This window comes from Crinia signifera, chromosome 1 (genome assembly GCF_055691185.1).
Source record: "Crinia signifera chromosome 1, ASM5569118v1, whole genome shotgun sequence".
NCBI lineage: Eukaryota > Metazoa > Chordata > Amphibia > Anura > Myobatrachidae > Crinia > Crinia signifera.
Window position 1 is genome coordinate 326,232,067 of NC_139217.1, and position 12,947 is coordinate 326,245,013.

Below are 12,947 nucleotides of genomic sequence, written 5' to 3' on the forward strand. Positions count from 1 at the left end.
AATAATAATAATTTCATTTACTGCTGCTTTCTTCCATACAGGGCTGCAATCCATATTAGCCATTTATAAATCCAACAGCAGTATATAAAAGAATTGTAACAATGCAGCAGTACATGCTACAAATCAGTAATAAGCACATTTTATAGGAATTATTAAAATTATCATTCATTTAAAGATATATTACACATGAGTAGCGTTACCATAGCCAATTTCCTTTAAAAGGGAGAGAAGCAGTTAAATAACACGGTGTGCCACCCCCAATCCTCACTGCTTCCCTTATTCTTTCTGCCGCCCTGTCTTACACACAGCCTTTCCCTTTCCATCTATCTTCCTCTCTCACCAGCACACACCAGCAGCACACACATATTCTGTCTCACACACACACACACACACACACACATACATACGCAATTCTCCTGTGTCTCTATGCTGCTGTCCCTGCTCTCTCCTTGTGAAAACATCCAGAGTGACAGACTGAGAGACAGGAACGCCAATACAGAAACCTGAAAGACTCCATATGAAATATACAGGCGAGCAGAAAAGTTAGCACACCCTTTACACGTACACGGCATCCGCTTCACACAGAGGAATATTTCACAGTGTACATATACTGTATGGGGACTTATATGTAATTACTGAAAAAACAGATTCAATATATTATACACAGACAAAAAGGGACATAACACGCCTATATACAGAAATAGAAAGAAAATTGAAATACACATCCTAAATATATATATATAAATATACTGCATGTAAATCCACACAGATTCGGCTCACAGGAGCTGCATGCAGCTGATGTTATGACAGAGCAAGAAATGCAGCAGCCATGAACCAGCTGTGTGCGGAGCCCTGCAGAGCACTGCAAGGTGAGAATCTATCTACATTATATCCATCTGTATCACACCCAGCTATCACTTCACTATCCGTCTGTCTCATATATATATATATATATATATATATATATATATATATATATATATATATATATATATATATATACCCATCTACCTCATACACACACACACACATATATATATATATATGCACACACACTCATATCTAGCTGCCATAATACATTGGTCTCTATCTACATCACATCTATATATTTATCGGAAATCTGTTTGTTATATCACATGTATATAGCTATTTTCTATCTCTCTCTCTCTCTCTCTATCTATCTATCTATCTATCTATCTATCTATCTATCTATCTATCTATCTCCCTAATCTATAATATAAACTATGGTCTGTATATAGATATATAAATAAACAATGTTTATAGGGATTATTTATGTATTCACCTATACATTACTGACACAGTTTGTGTACCAGTATTGTATGTATTTGTAAGTTTGGATACTACCTCAAGTTATGTCGTTAGCATGTTACTATACTGACTCCTTACACTGGCCATATTTAATGATAAAGATTATTATGTTAGAAGCAATCAGAAAACATGTTAAAGTTCATTCAAGATTTCCTATATGTGTAAACATTTGAGATGTTCAGTTATTGGTTACTTCAGTCATAACCAACTGTTGTTGGCAATGTCACCATTATCCATTTCCCATGTAACTGTATGTGTAATATATCCTCATACACTGCTACTGAATGGAACAGCTACAAGCCCATAATACATAAAACTATGTGAGCATAAAAAACAAATTCAGATTTCCTGTCATATTTTCCTTTTCATATAAAAATATCAATATGCTCACCGCATTGCCTCACATTGTCTCCCCAGACAGTATTAGACAGTTGTTGAGCCGGGCTGGAGGAGAATTTCGTCTCCAGAGAGTGCAACTGGAGACCAGACCAAGAAAACTGGAAGACAGGATCCTGGTGAGTAGCAAATGTGCAATAATCCGACATCCCCAGCATGTATGTACATGCCACAGAGAAACATCTTACTATCTACACTAGTGCTAGCTTCTGAGCCATAGCCCTACAGCTCCAGGACTTCCCATGTCTATAATGCTGCATTTATTTTTGAGCCTTTGCTTGCTTAATCGCTAAGAAATCTCATCAGGCTGCTGGGAATCTACAGAAAAGTACGTCTCACACATGAAACACGAGAATAGATAATTACACAAACTAGTAAGTGCATGTGCAAGCACCAGCAGACCACCACTACACACTTGTCTTTCATGAAACTATGGGAAATGTAATAATACCACAATGCAGACTGCACACCGTCCATAGGGTTGTGGAACTTTCAGAACTCCTGGAAGAGTTTGCAATAAACAGGATTGATACAGAATAGCATATCTTAAGTGTGGATATTTGCTAGTACAGTTATGTAGAATTACACCCATCTATGTGGCTGCTCCACCCCTATTCATCCATTTGTTTAAGAAAATGTCAACACTATCAATGAGATTTTAAAACAGCCCAACTGGTGTAAATGATCCTTCCAAAGTCAGGTGGATCTCTACATATGCTCAACTCAGCACAGCCCCCTTTTCCACCTACATACCCTCAAAAAACTTGGCCTAGCTACCAGAGCATAGGAGAAATCTTCAGTTATCCCAATAAGTCGCAAGTGAAGTTGATATGGAGTTGTTTGTAATTCACAAGGGCCCATTGCTAATAATAGTTAAGCCCCAATCAGAGCCATTGTAAGGCTTTTCAACACCCATGGCCAAACCTCGATCTACTAATACACTGCCACCAATACCCACTTTCCAGCCCCTCAAGTGAAAGTGTGGAGGCAGTGTCTTAGAAGTTCCACAGCCACCACCAGCATTAGGTACAACAAAGACATCTTCCTCATAGACATCCCTAATTATGTGATAGGCAGACTCGTTGGTGCCCCTCTCCCCCCGGTGCCCTAGGAATCTGCCTAATTTTAGCCAACACTAGCCCTAATGTGTTTTATTACAACAGACACAACTCTGGTAAAGTGAGTCCACGGAAGCATACAGTATGTATCCTGTGGTCTAGTGACTACAATCTACTGACATGTTACATCTGCCCAGTTCTCTTTTGATTTACTGCTCTGAAGAGCTACTGTAACAGATGCCCTTAGTATAAAAATGAAGGTCCAGTTAGGTTGGATGTCTGCATGTACATTCACCAACAGAACAAATGTGAGTTCTATCTGCATGATGCTACAAGTGTATGGCGTATAGGAAGGTATGTATTTAGCATGAGCACCAGAGGCTGGATAGATTTCACCTTTAAAGAGCACAGTCTAATTTTTATATAATTTAATACATAGATTGCAAATTTCACTGCATGGTACATGCTCCAATAAGATAAGTTTGGTGCCACCAGGCTTTTTATTTTTATTTTTTTTTAAATAACTTTCACAACAACCAATACTTAGGCAGTGTATATTTTGCTTCTCCCTAAGGAACACTTTTAATAATTATCAATTATTATTTATTGTAAGTGGACTGCTATATGTCTGATAGAGAGATAGAGTACTCTCACAATAACAAAAATACATTTAATATTAGAATGGGCATAGTGAGGGCCATTGAAGGTGTTGGTCGCGGCACCCAGTTTTCTGGCCTCATGTTTTGTGTCCTCATTTTGTCACATATGCAGAGGAACATAGGCGAATCTAGGGGGTGGTCCAGGTGTGCACCGGACCACCCATTAGCCCATTTTGTAGCTGAGGGTTGGTGCTTTCCATCGAGCCCAGCCCCATGTCTCTAGCCCCCTGGGAACCTGAGATACTGCCAGGCAAAGCTGGAACGTTTTCCCTATAGGATAACATGGGACCTGCTAATTCCGACCCCTACCTAGTTCAACAGCTGCCAGTTCCCCCTTTGGCATCACTGAAGCTCGAGGTTGATATCAGTCAAACCCAAATCACTGGGCCTTCAATCTGATACCAGGCTGGATCCATATGGGTTAATTGGTTCCAGGGATATTGAGGTTAAACCATTTTTTTTCATATCTTAAATGTAATTTCATGACTGTTTATGTTCTTTGAGGGCAGATTTCTCTGGAACCAAACTGCCCAGTTTCACGGGACCAAAATCATTCGAAGCCAACTCAAAAGTTCTTCAATATGATACTGGTCTCATGTAAATGGGTCAGTTGGTTCCGAAGATATAGCTGGTTGGTTAAAGGTGGGTAGGGAGAGGGGAGTGGTTGTCTCTCCCCCTCACACCAGAAAATGCAGGGACTAGGCTGGTGTATAAGGGGTCAGCCTGGGAATGTCCCTGCATGTTCCTGGGACCATATTCCCGGGTAAATCCCTGCATTTTCCGTTGTGAAAGGGGTATTATTTCAAGCACTGCAGTGCTCTGAATACAGCCGTGCAGCCCCCTGCTCTCTGCCCAGCTGTCAATGACTGTCACCCCTGCAGCTTTCGCTCCAATTCTTTTCCCCGCTTTCACCTCAGCCCGCCCCCCCCCCTTTAATCATGTGGTGCCGGCGCCCGGCGTGCTCCCCTACGTCACGCACAACAACAGAGTGCACAATATTTTAAATGTCCACTCGGCTAGAGGGGACACCAGGAGGGGAGTGGGAGCGTGCTCTGCTCCTCTCCCCATAGAAGCAGCTGCACCACTCTCCATCTCTCCCTGCAGCAGCAGCGAAGGCTCATATAAAAATTTACAGTAAGTGGCACTTTTGGGGGCATTGCTTAAGGGATGCTACAAGTGGCAGTATGTGGGGGCATTACGCATAATGTGTGGCTTAATGTGTAAGGGGCATTACAGTGTGCAGCATCATGTGTAAGGGGCATTATGTGTGCAGCATCAAGTGTAAGGGGCATTATGTGTCCAGCATCATGTGTATTGGACATTATGTGTGCAGCATCATGTGTAATGGGTACTATGGTGCGCAGCATCATGTGTAATGGGTACTATGGTGTGCGGCATCATGTGTAATGGGTACTATGGTGCCATCAAGCAAGAACCCCCTTGCAATGAGCACGTAGGTAAGCAGCACTTATGTGGCAAATATGTAATGGGCATTACGGTTTGTTATATAGTATGTAATGGGCATCATGATGTGTGGCACAATGTGTAATAGGCATTATGGTGTGTGGCCTTATGTGTAATTGGCATTACGGCGTGTGGCTTTATGTGTAATGGGTATTACGGAGTTTGCTAAAATGAGTAATGGGCATTACTGTGTATGGTCTAAAGCAGTGGTAGCCAACCCTAGCCCTCGAGAGCTACCAACAGGTCACATTTTCCAGACAACCTAGCTGCTGCACAGCTGCACTCATTAATCACTGACACATTTTAGAAGATCCACAGATGGAGCTAATTAGCTCACGTGATTCTGTGAGGAGACCTGCAAAACATGCACTGTTGGTAGCTCTCGAGGACTAGGGTTGGCTACCCAAGGTCTAAAGTGTAATACCACACCCCTTTTTGTGATGCCACGCCACCTTCCCATGAGGCCATGCCCCCTTTTGACGCGCGACTTCGCCGCGCAAAGGTCCCCCTACTATTATGTCTGGATCTGGGACCACCCATTACCATAATTCTAGATTCGCCTATGCAGAGGAATGCGGCAGGGGTTCTCGTGTAGAAAATGCTCTGAAATAGCACTAAAAGCAAGAAAGGACAACGCGGTCAAGGGACCGAGCAAACCTTAGTGTCGACCTAACACTCTATATAATGTGATTGTGTGTGTGTGTATATATATATATATATGTGTGTGTGTGAGTCAATTTGGAATGGCAGTTGGTATGGCTCCCCAAGGTTTACTGTCAGTGCACGGCACCCATTGAAATATTGAAAAGTATCATCTTGTCCCCTTTATAACATGCTGCTTTGTGGGTATTTTTGAGTTATTTTTATTTCTCATTTACCTATGTTGGTGAGCTGGTCTCTTTTGCGGTTATCATTGCTGGCTGTAAAGTATATGATATGAGAATGTATGTGACTGCAGCAACTGAATATTCATTGTTAAAGAGTGCATGTTTCCTGTGTATATATATATATATATATATATATATATATATATATATATATATATATATACATACATACATACACACACACACACACACACACACACACACACACAACCTTTAATTACAATTGGGGAGGCTGCAGAGGAGGGGCTAAAGCACAGTTTAAAATTCATATAAGGGAGCCACACCCACTGCCTCCAGCTGTCGATACAAACTGTCTCTCTGGCAGTTGGTGTTTCTCCCCTCTTTGAATTTTGAACTGTGCTGCAACCCCACCTCTGGATTCGCCACTAATTACAATCTACTGATGGATGTGACTGATACAATAATCCACGGTTGTCTATACAATGAAACCATCTTCTTTTTATGAGCATAACAGTTGTCCGACCACTAGAAATAAGGCATCAATTTGTGTCTGCATAATCGGTTATTAATGTTATACAAAGTCAGTGGGTTATACAGTATACTGGCTCCATGAGAGGCTGCCAGCTTGCATATTGCAAACAGCGATCATCAGCAGGGTTTGAGAGGCAATCACAGACACTACAAATGTGTTAATCAGGATATACGGACTTGCGTTTGGCAGGTGTCAGCCAAGTGAGCTTGCAAAGGATGACTGCAAATAATGTCTCCATCTCCATGATTTTAGAGGCATTGTTTTCAGCTCTTGAGCTGATTGCTGTTGATAAAAATGGCTGAAAGATCAGTAGATGTGAAGTGCAGGTACAATTTTTCTGCAGCAACAGACAAATAACATATATGGATCTTAGCTACATGGAGGCCATAAATTGGCCCAGGCTGAAGGAAGAGTTTGTTCCTTGAAGTGGACTTAACTGCCCATCCCATCAGGGTTTCTCTTGGCAGCACACAATAGTGTTGACAAAAAAGTGGCCTCTGCCTTTTAGTGATACTCCAGAGCAGATGTTCTAGTTAGGGAGCAGGTGACATAATCACTCTACACAGCGCTTGTGCATCCAACAGACTATGGGCCAGATTCTCTAAGCTTCAAAAGTGATAAAATGGAGAGTGATAAACAGCCAGCCAATCAGCTCCTACCTGCCATGTCACAGACTGTGTTTGAAAAATGTCAGACAGGAGCTGATTGGCTGGCTGTTTATCACTCTCCATTTTATCACTTTTGAAGCTTAGAAAATCTGGCCCAAAGCCACAAGTTTATGACCTGTTTATAGCAGCCCTTGAGAGGTTAAATACATCAGAGAGAAAGATGTATTCTATAACTTTATAAATCCATTTTCTGTACACAAGGAAACGTGATAACCAAGAACCATAATGTGACCGATGCTGCTTGGATGGATCACATTCTAGGGAATTCCCCCAATTATTTACAAGTTGGTCCAGCTAAGTCGGTCATGTGCCATTTACTGCAGGAGTTGACTGACGTTGGTGGGAGAGACAGTAATTCCTGGTGGGATTCTGTCTCTCATATCAGCAACACTTTATTCATGTCAAGCTCAATGAAGAGTGCCTTAGATTTTATGATACCACTGAATTGTATTATTGTATAGTTCTGCCTGTTACACTAATGAAGAAAATACGCAAAGTACAGTAGTTCTAGCAGCAGTATAAAGTTGTCATACTCCTTGATTCTAGGGCAGGGGTCCCAGGTGCCATAAGTTCAGCATTACAAGCCAAAAACTTTTCTGGAGTGCCACCACCATGACAATGTGTATGTATGTGTGTGTGTGTGTATATATATATATATATATATATATATATATATATATATGCAAAGTGGTAGATGAGTGCTAAAATTGTTAAATGTTCTTCCTTTCTTGATGCTAGGTTGCTCAGGTTATGTTAATAATTTGTAGTCTGGAGACATGTCATGCTTTACAATTTTGTACTGTTATCTGACTGTGAGCAGGAACGCTCAGCAGAAGACCACTGCATGCAGGCTTGCCATGGGGTTCAGTTTGGAGAGGGTCCATTGGACAAAAGCTCTGCGTTGTGAGACAAGGAAGTGGCAGAAAAGGCACAGTGCCTAGTAGAGGACAGACTTACTGTATGGGTGCCACTCAAACCATTCTCAAACATCCTTGTGGCAGCAGTGCTAAGGATCACCTATCCCCATTCAAGGACATGATTTTTCACTGTTAGAAGAAAATTCTGCTTTCAAAAATTTTGTCCCACTGTCATAGGATGGACTGCTGCAATGAAACCAAGGTATACTCCCTGTCAGAGGGAGCAGCTAGTGGTGTTGGAAAACAGACCAAATGGCATATTCCATCCCGACAAGAGAGGGAATATGGCCTACTGCCAGTCACAACAAGTCTGGTGAATGATGAACGAAAATGGCCGGAAACTTTACAGGATACTGAAGGCAAGATGTTCTGGATACATTTTGATGGATGTTAGGCCACTTAAACAATGGAAATATCTCTATTTCTTAGCCCGCAGAGTTTAAGAACTAGAAAATGTGCTAGCTCTTTAGGAAAAGGATAGTGGTGAATAAACATCTTTAACAGGAGATGGAACAGAACTCGGAGCCAAGAAGCCTCTCTTGATCACCTTCTGGTCAAATCTCAAAGTACATGCATGCCTGCTGGTTGCTCTTACACATATTGCTGGAACCCGGCAGTGGTAAGAGGGGAAGGGGGAGTCTACGAGCAAGGTTTCTGTCCTGACTCTGCTTGGATCGGTAAATGGGGACAAACTTTGTTTTCTGTGGCAGCATTGCAGAACTCATCCACTGATCTTACAAAGATGCCTATGTATGAATGTTTTGATCCTTTAGTGATAAATGCCGGACTAGCTGTTTAGTATCACACAGTGTATATATCTCTAACTTGGAGTAAAGCATGCCTCACCACTTCTTGACTTTTGGAATTGGTATAGCATGCACATGAGAATGGGGCATGACCATGTTACTCAAAAGCATGGCCATACCACCTTGAAACAGATCCAACTCTCTGAGGGGCATGATGTTCACCTGTTCTAAAGCACTGCACCTTCCCCAAACCCTCCAACTGAAAGAAGACCTTTAGTGCCTTTTGCACGATTAGCAGAGCTCATCTGCCGAGTCCTTATTTGCAGGATGATAGGGCAGTTGTGACGAGGTACAGTAAGGGTATTGGGTGCTTTTTATTATTATATCTGCTCAAAATGGTTTCTCTGACTTACCTAAAAGACATTGGGGTTATTCAGTCCTGATCGCTGATGTGCGAAACAGTGCCTAAAACCAGCAATAACTTTATTCTCAAACCATTCACAAGTTGATTGAGAGGAAGCTGCCATTGGTGTCATCCAGCCATTTTCTGTGAGTGTCACATTAAACGCAGGCTTTCCCAAGCGTTTTCAGGGAGGTCATGTGAAGTCGGCTCTGACCTTGGTCAGCCTTGTGGAAGGGTCAGGATTATGCACATACTGAAAAAAATAATTTAATGGTGAGTAAGTTGCACATGGATTTGCAGCTGGCCACCGATTCATGAGATTTTGGCAAGCCATTTACAGACCTGCATGAGCGGGATTTCACGCTTTCTAAGTGGCGACAATCTGATCGCAGGGCTCTGCAATATCACCCATCAGCGATCTGGAAAACCCCCACTGTCAGATCCATTATTAGAACACACTCTACACATTAAACAAATTCTAAATCTGCTGTTTTAATTAACCAAACATTAATATTTCTGTTTGCTGTGATGCACTAAGTAAATATTTCTGGGCTCTATCTTTTTCCCTTTTCTCTGAAATGGTAATATAATCTGACAGGTAAGCAAAACAAAGCAGGAAAGTTACCATAGCAACAACTTCATTTAACTACTTGTTTTTCACAGGGATTTTATACCCTGCAAATCACACACACACACACAGAAAAATAAAATGTGCTATGCATTATACCAATATGTCTGTGCTCTTCTACAGGTCACAACATGCTGGAGATTCTACATATTCTACATAAAATTACCAGCAAAGGTAAGTAGGCATTGTACCGGTTTGCTCCATAAAGATGAAAGGTCTGAATGCATAATCACTGGTAGACAATGATCTGCAGCCCAACTCCCCCCCCCCCCCCCACCCGATGCAATATGTCCGACTCCTTACTAGACTCACTGCAGCTCAAATGCACATTCACACCAACAGCAGAACAAGCACAGTAAACAGGAAGCTATTTACTTAAGCACACATACGGTAGCTAGGGATGGCCATGAACAGTCAGGGGTGCCATTGGTGGATTCCAGTGCAGTAGCTCGTAATGAGTACCAGGTGGGTAGGGAATAGGGCAATGTGTGTGTGTGTGTGGGGGGGGGGGGGGGGGGGTGGAGCTATGTGCTGGGTGAAAAAAAAGATGGCTCCACCATTGATACCAATCAAGCATTGGTGGCAAACCATTGATGTTTGTTCTACATAGAGGGTCAAAGGTTATCCCTATATACAGTACATCTCTGTCCCACTGCAAGCATGCTGAACATACTGAACATATTCCTTATGTTGGTATTAGTTTTAACACAAATATATATATATATATTTGTACAAAAACTAGTATTGCTTCTGGTTATAATTGGCTGGTAATGGTGACACAGTAGTAATCAAAATGAGCTAATTTGTCTGCCAGGCTTGGGGCTATGCAATTACAGCCCGCAATATGTACTGTGTACTTATAATGGGTGCACACAGGCCTTTGAGTCCAGGGGGGCCCACACCACACATGCTAAACCCATTTATTGAATACTTATCCTCTGCGGTCCAGCACCGACAGCAGCAGCTCTGTAGAAATCACTGAGAATATGACATGGCTGCCATTATTCCAGTGTTTTGCAAATGCATTGGGAAAAAGGGCTACCACACCTTTTTACAGAGATCTGCTAATGTGCATTAGAGTCTGAACCCTCTAGTGCTGCCAGCAGAGAGGAGTGGACCTGGACAGAAGCCTGCAGGTTGCACTTAATGTGGATTTCTTTGTGAGCCTGACGGAAGCTCGTGCAAAAATCCATATTACGTGCCCTTATGGCGAATGGCGCAATGGTGAATGGCGCAAATGCATTAAATCATGACTCCGGGTACTTTTTTGGAACCTATAGGTTAAAGCAAATTAGTGCCAAATGTACAGTGTGAAAAAAAGGGGCGATAATTGAATTGCCGAGGGTGTAAAAGCCTGAGGCTATCACCTTTTCCCTTCGCAGTAAATTACGGCCTAATTTAGTCCGTCCTATTGCTGTGTTTCTATCCTACTCTATCTATCCTCTTCTTGCGCAATGTCCCTTATGATCCTTACATTGATTAGTCTATATTGCTACTTTCTTTAGATTGAAAGTTCATTCAGTGTGCTGGAAATCCGATGTCTCACGGCTGTCAGTCCAAGTCAGGTACTGAACAATTGGAACATATATACTGTTGCATAGTTATGAACGAGCCCACTGACAATAGCGCCACGAAATTTTTATCATGCAACCCAGATCACTGCTCACTTGAAGGCCATTTTTATATATACTGTAAAATGCCCCATATCCAAATTTCTATCATACCAACTCTTTGTATGGAACCATGGGCTTCATAGTGTTCCAACTACGTTATTACATCCCAACCTAAGTCTTGTGTTCTTTGTCTCCACTAATCATTCTTCCTTCCTCTTACAGATCCTTATTGAGACTGAGAAGGGGAGCTACCAGCTGACCCTATATGCTCAGAATACAGACCAGCTGATCAATGGCATCCAGGCCACACTCTCCAAAATATTTCCTACTCCAGATACAGTGTAAGTTCCATTATGAAATGAAATTAAGTCCTGTGTTAGTGACCAGCCAGTCTGAGCAATGCCTACAGTATGTAGAGGTGTTTATTACATTTTCCAGAGCACAAGTCTTACTCTGACAGTGGTGTCTATGACTAGGCTGCAGTTCCCCCACAGCCACCCATTTTTATCTCCTAAATCCTAGTTAATCATATCTCTCATTTTGGAAATAGTTTATCCGGTGCTCTAGTGGGTATATTACAGCACTGACATTGTTATTTTGCTTATGTGAGTCATTAACTCATGATCAGTAGTAATAGCTTTCGCACGTGCCCAATGGTAGAAGCTTTATCATTTCGGGGCCCATTTATAATTTGGGGGGGGGGGGTAAGTCACAAATATATACCCCCCCCCCCCCCGAATGTATCAAAGGCGACCACCACATGAATCTCCGATACCTGCTGTGATCCCTCCTAACCCGCCACTAGCAGCATCCCCCATAGGTTTCTATGGAAGAGAAGCATGGATGCAGCATTGAATCAGGTCCCTGGGCTACCACCACTCTAGGTTGGTGATAGCCTATGGGTTACAGACTGCACTGCTGGGTAGTTTAGTCAGTGGGATCAGCGATGACCACAAATGCACAGAGCCCCCAGCACCCGTCGAAGCAGATCATAGGGCGGTCTCCTTTTGGAGCCCTTGTCTCTGCGTCAGCAGGGAGATACACACCAGCGATAGCACCGCATATTACAGTGGGATCCTAAGCAGTAAGATCCTGTCCAGATCGCATTGTATTTGCTATCCTACTTAAAGGCGTGTGGTACAACATCCCCTCATGGGTAATTCTACAGATGAGGATACCTCTGATGAGGAACATGATACTGATGCCCAAGCAGAGGAGGATTCCTTGGCTAATAAGGATCAAATGACTCAAGCCAGGGTAGATAGTCTAATCAAAATTATCCGACCCACTTTGAATATAAAGGAACCGGTTTCTCAACCTCCTTCTGAGGCTCCAGTCTTTAAACATAAAAAGAAGGATCCAGCATTATTCCCTCAGTCTGTACAGCTTGATAATCTGATTCAGGAAGCTTGGAAACATCCAACTAAGAAATGTCTTCTTTTGAAGCACATTCCCACTTTTTACCCTCTTTCAGAGGATCACACAAAAATGGGAAGATCCCCCTTAGGTGGATGCTCACATGACTAGGCTTGTCAAAGTGACCGCCCTGCCTATAAAGGACGTTACGTCCCTTAAAGACCCAGTGGATAAGAAGTTAGACTAATTCTATAATCCATATACTCTAACGCAGGAGCCACCTTTCATCGAGTTAAACAGCAGCATGGACTACTATGGCTATAGGTCAGT

The 12,947-nt window shown here is 42.3% G+C and overlaps 1 protein-coding gene across 6 annotated transcripts in view; it reads left to right on the top strand.

The window, feature by feature from the left end:
* The first annotated feature begins 277 nt into the window (after positions 1–277).
* Positions 278–12,947, top strand: part of CARMIL3 (capping protein regulator and myosin 1 linker 3) — a 58,795-nt gene continuing 46,125 nt past the window's right edge. For 2 of the 6 annotated variants that reach the window (XR_014475046.1, XM_083188793.1), the window contains exons 1-5: positions 278–869; positions 1,747–1,844; positions 9,772–9,822; positions 11,154–11,213; positions 11,484–11,602. Coding sequence is in view for 5 of the 6 variants with exons in the window: in XM_083188793.1 (XP_083044919.1) it covers positions 830–869; positions 1,747–1,844; positions 9,772–9,822; positions 11,154–11,213; positions 11,484–11,602 (368 nt within the window). In the remaining variant the exon portion in view is untranslated. The remainder of the gene's footprint in view (positions 870–1,746; positions 1,845–9,771; positions 9,823–11,153; positions 11,214–11,483; positions 11,603–12,947) is intronic. The other 4 variants (XM_083188801.1, XM_083188809.1, XM_083188818.1 and 1 more) reach the window with 4 other exon arrangements.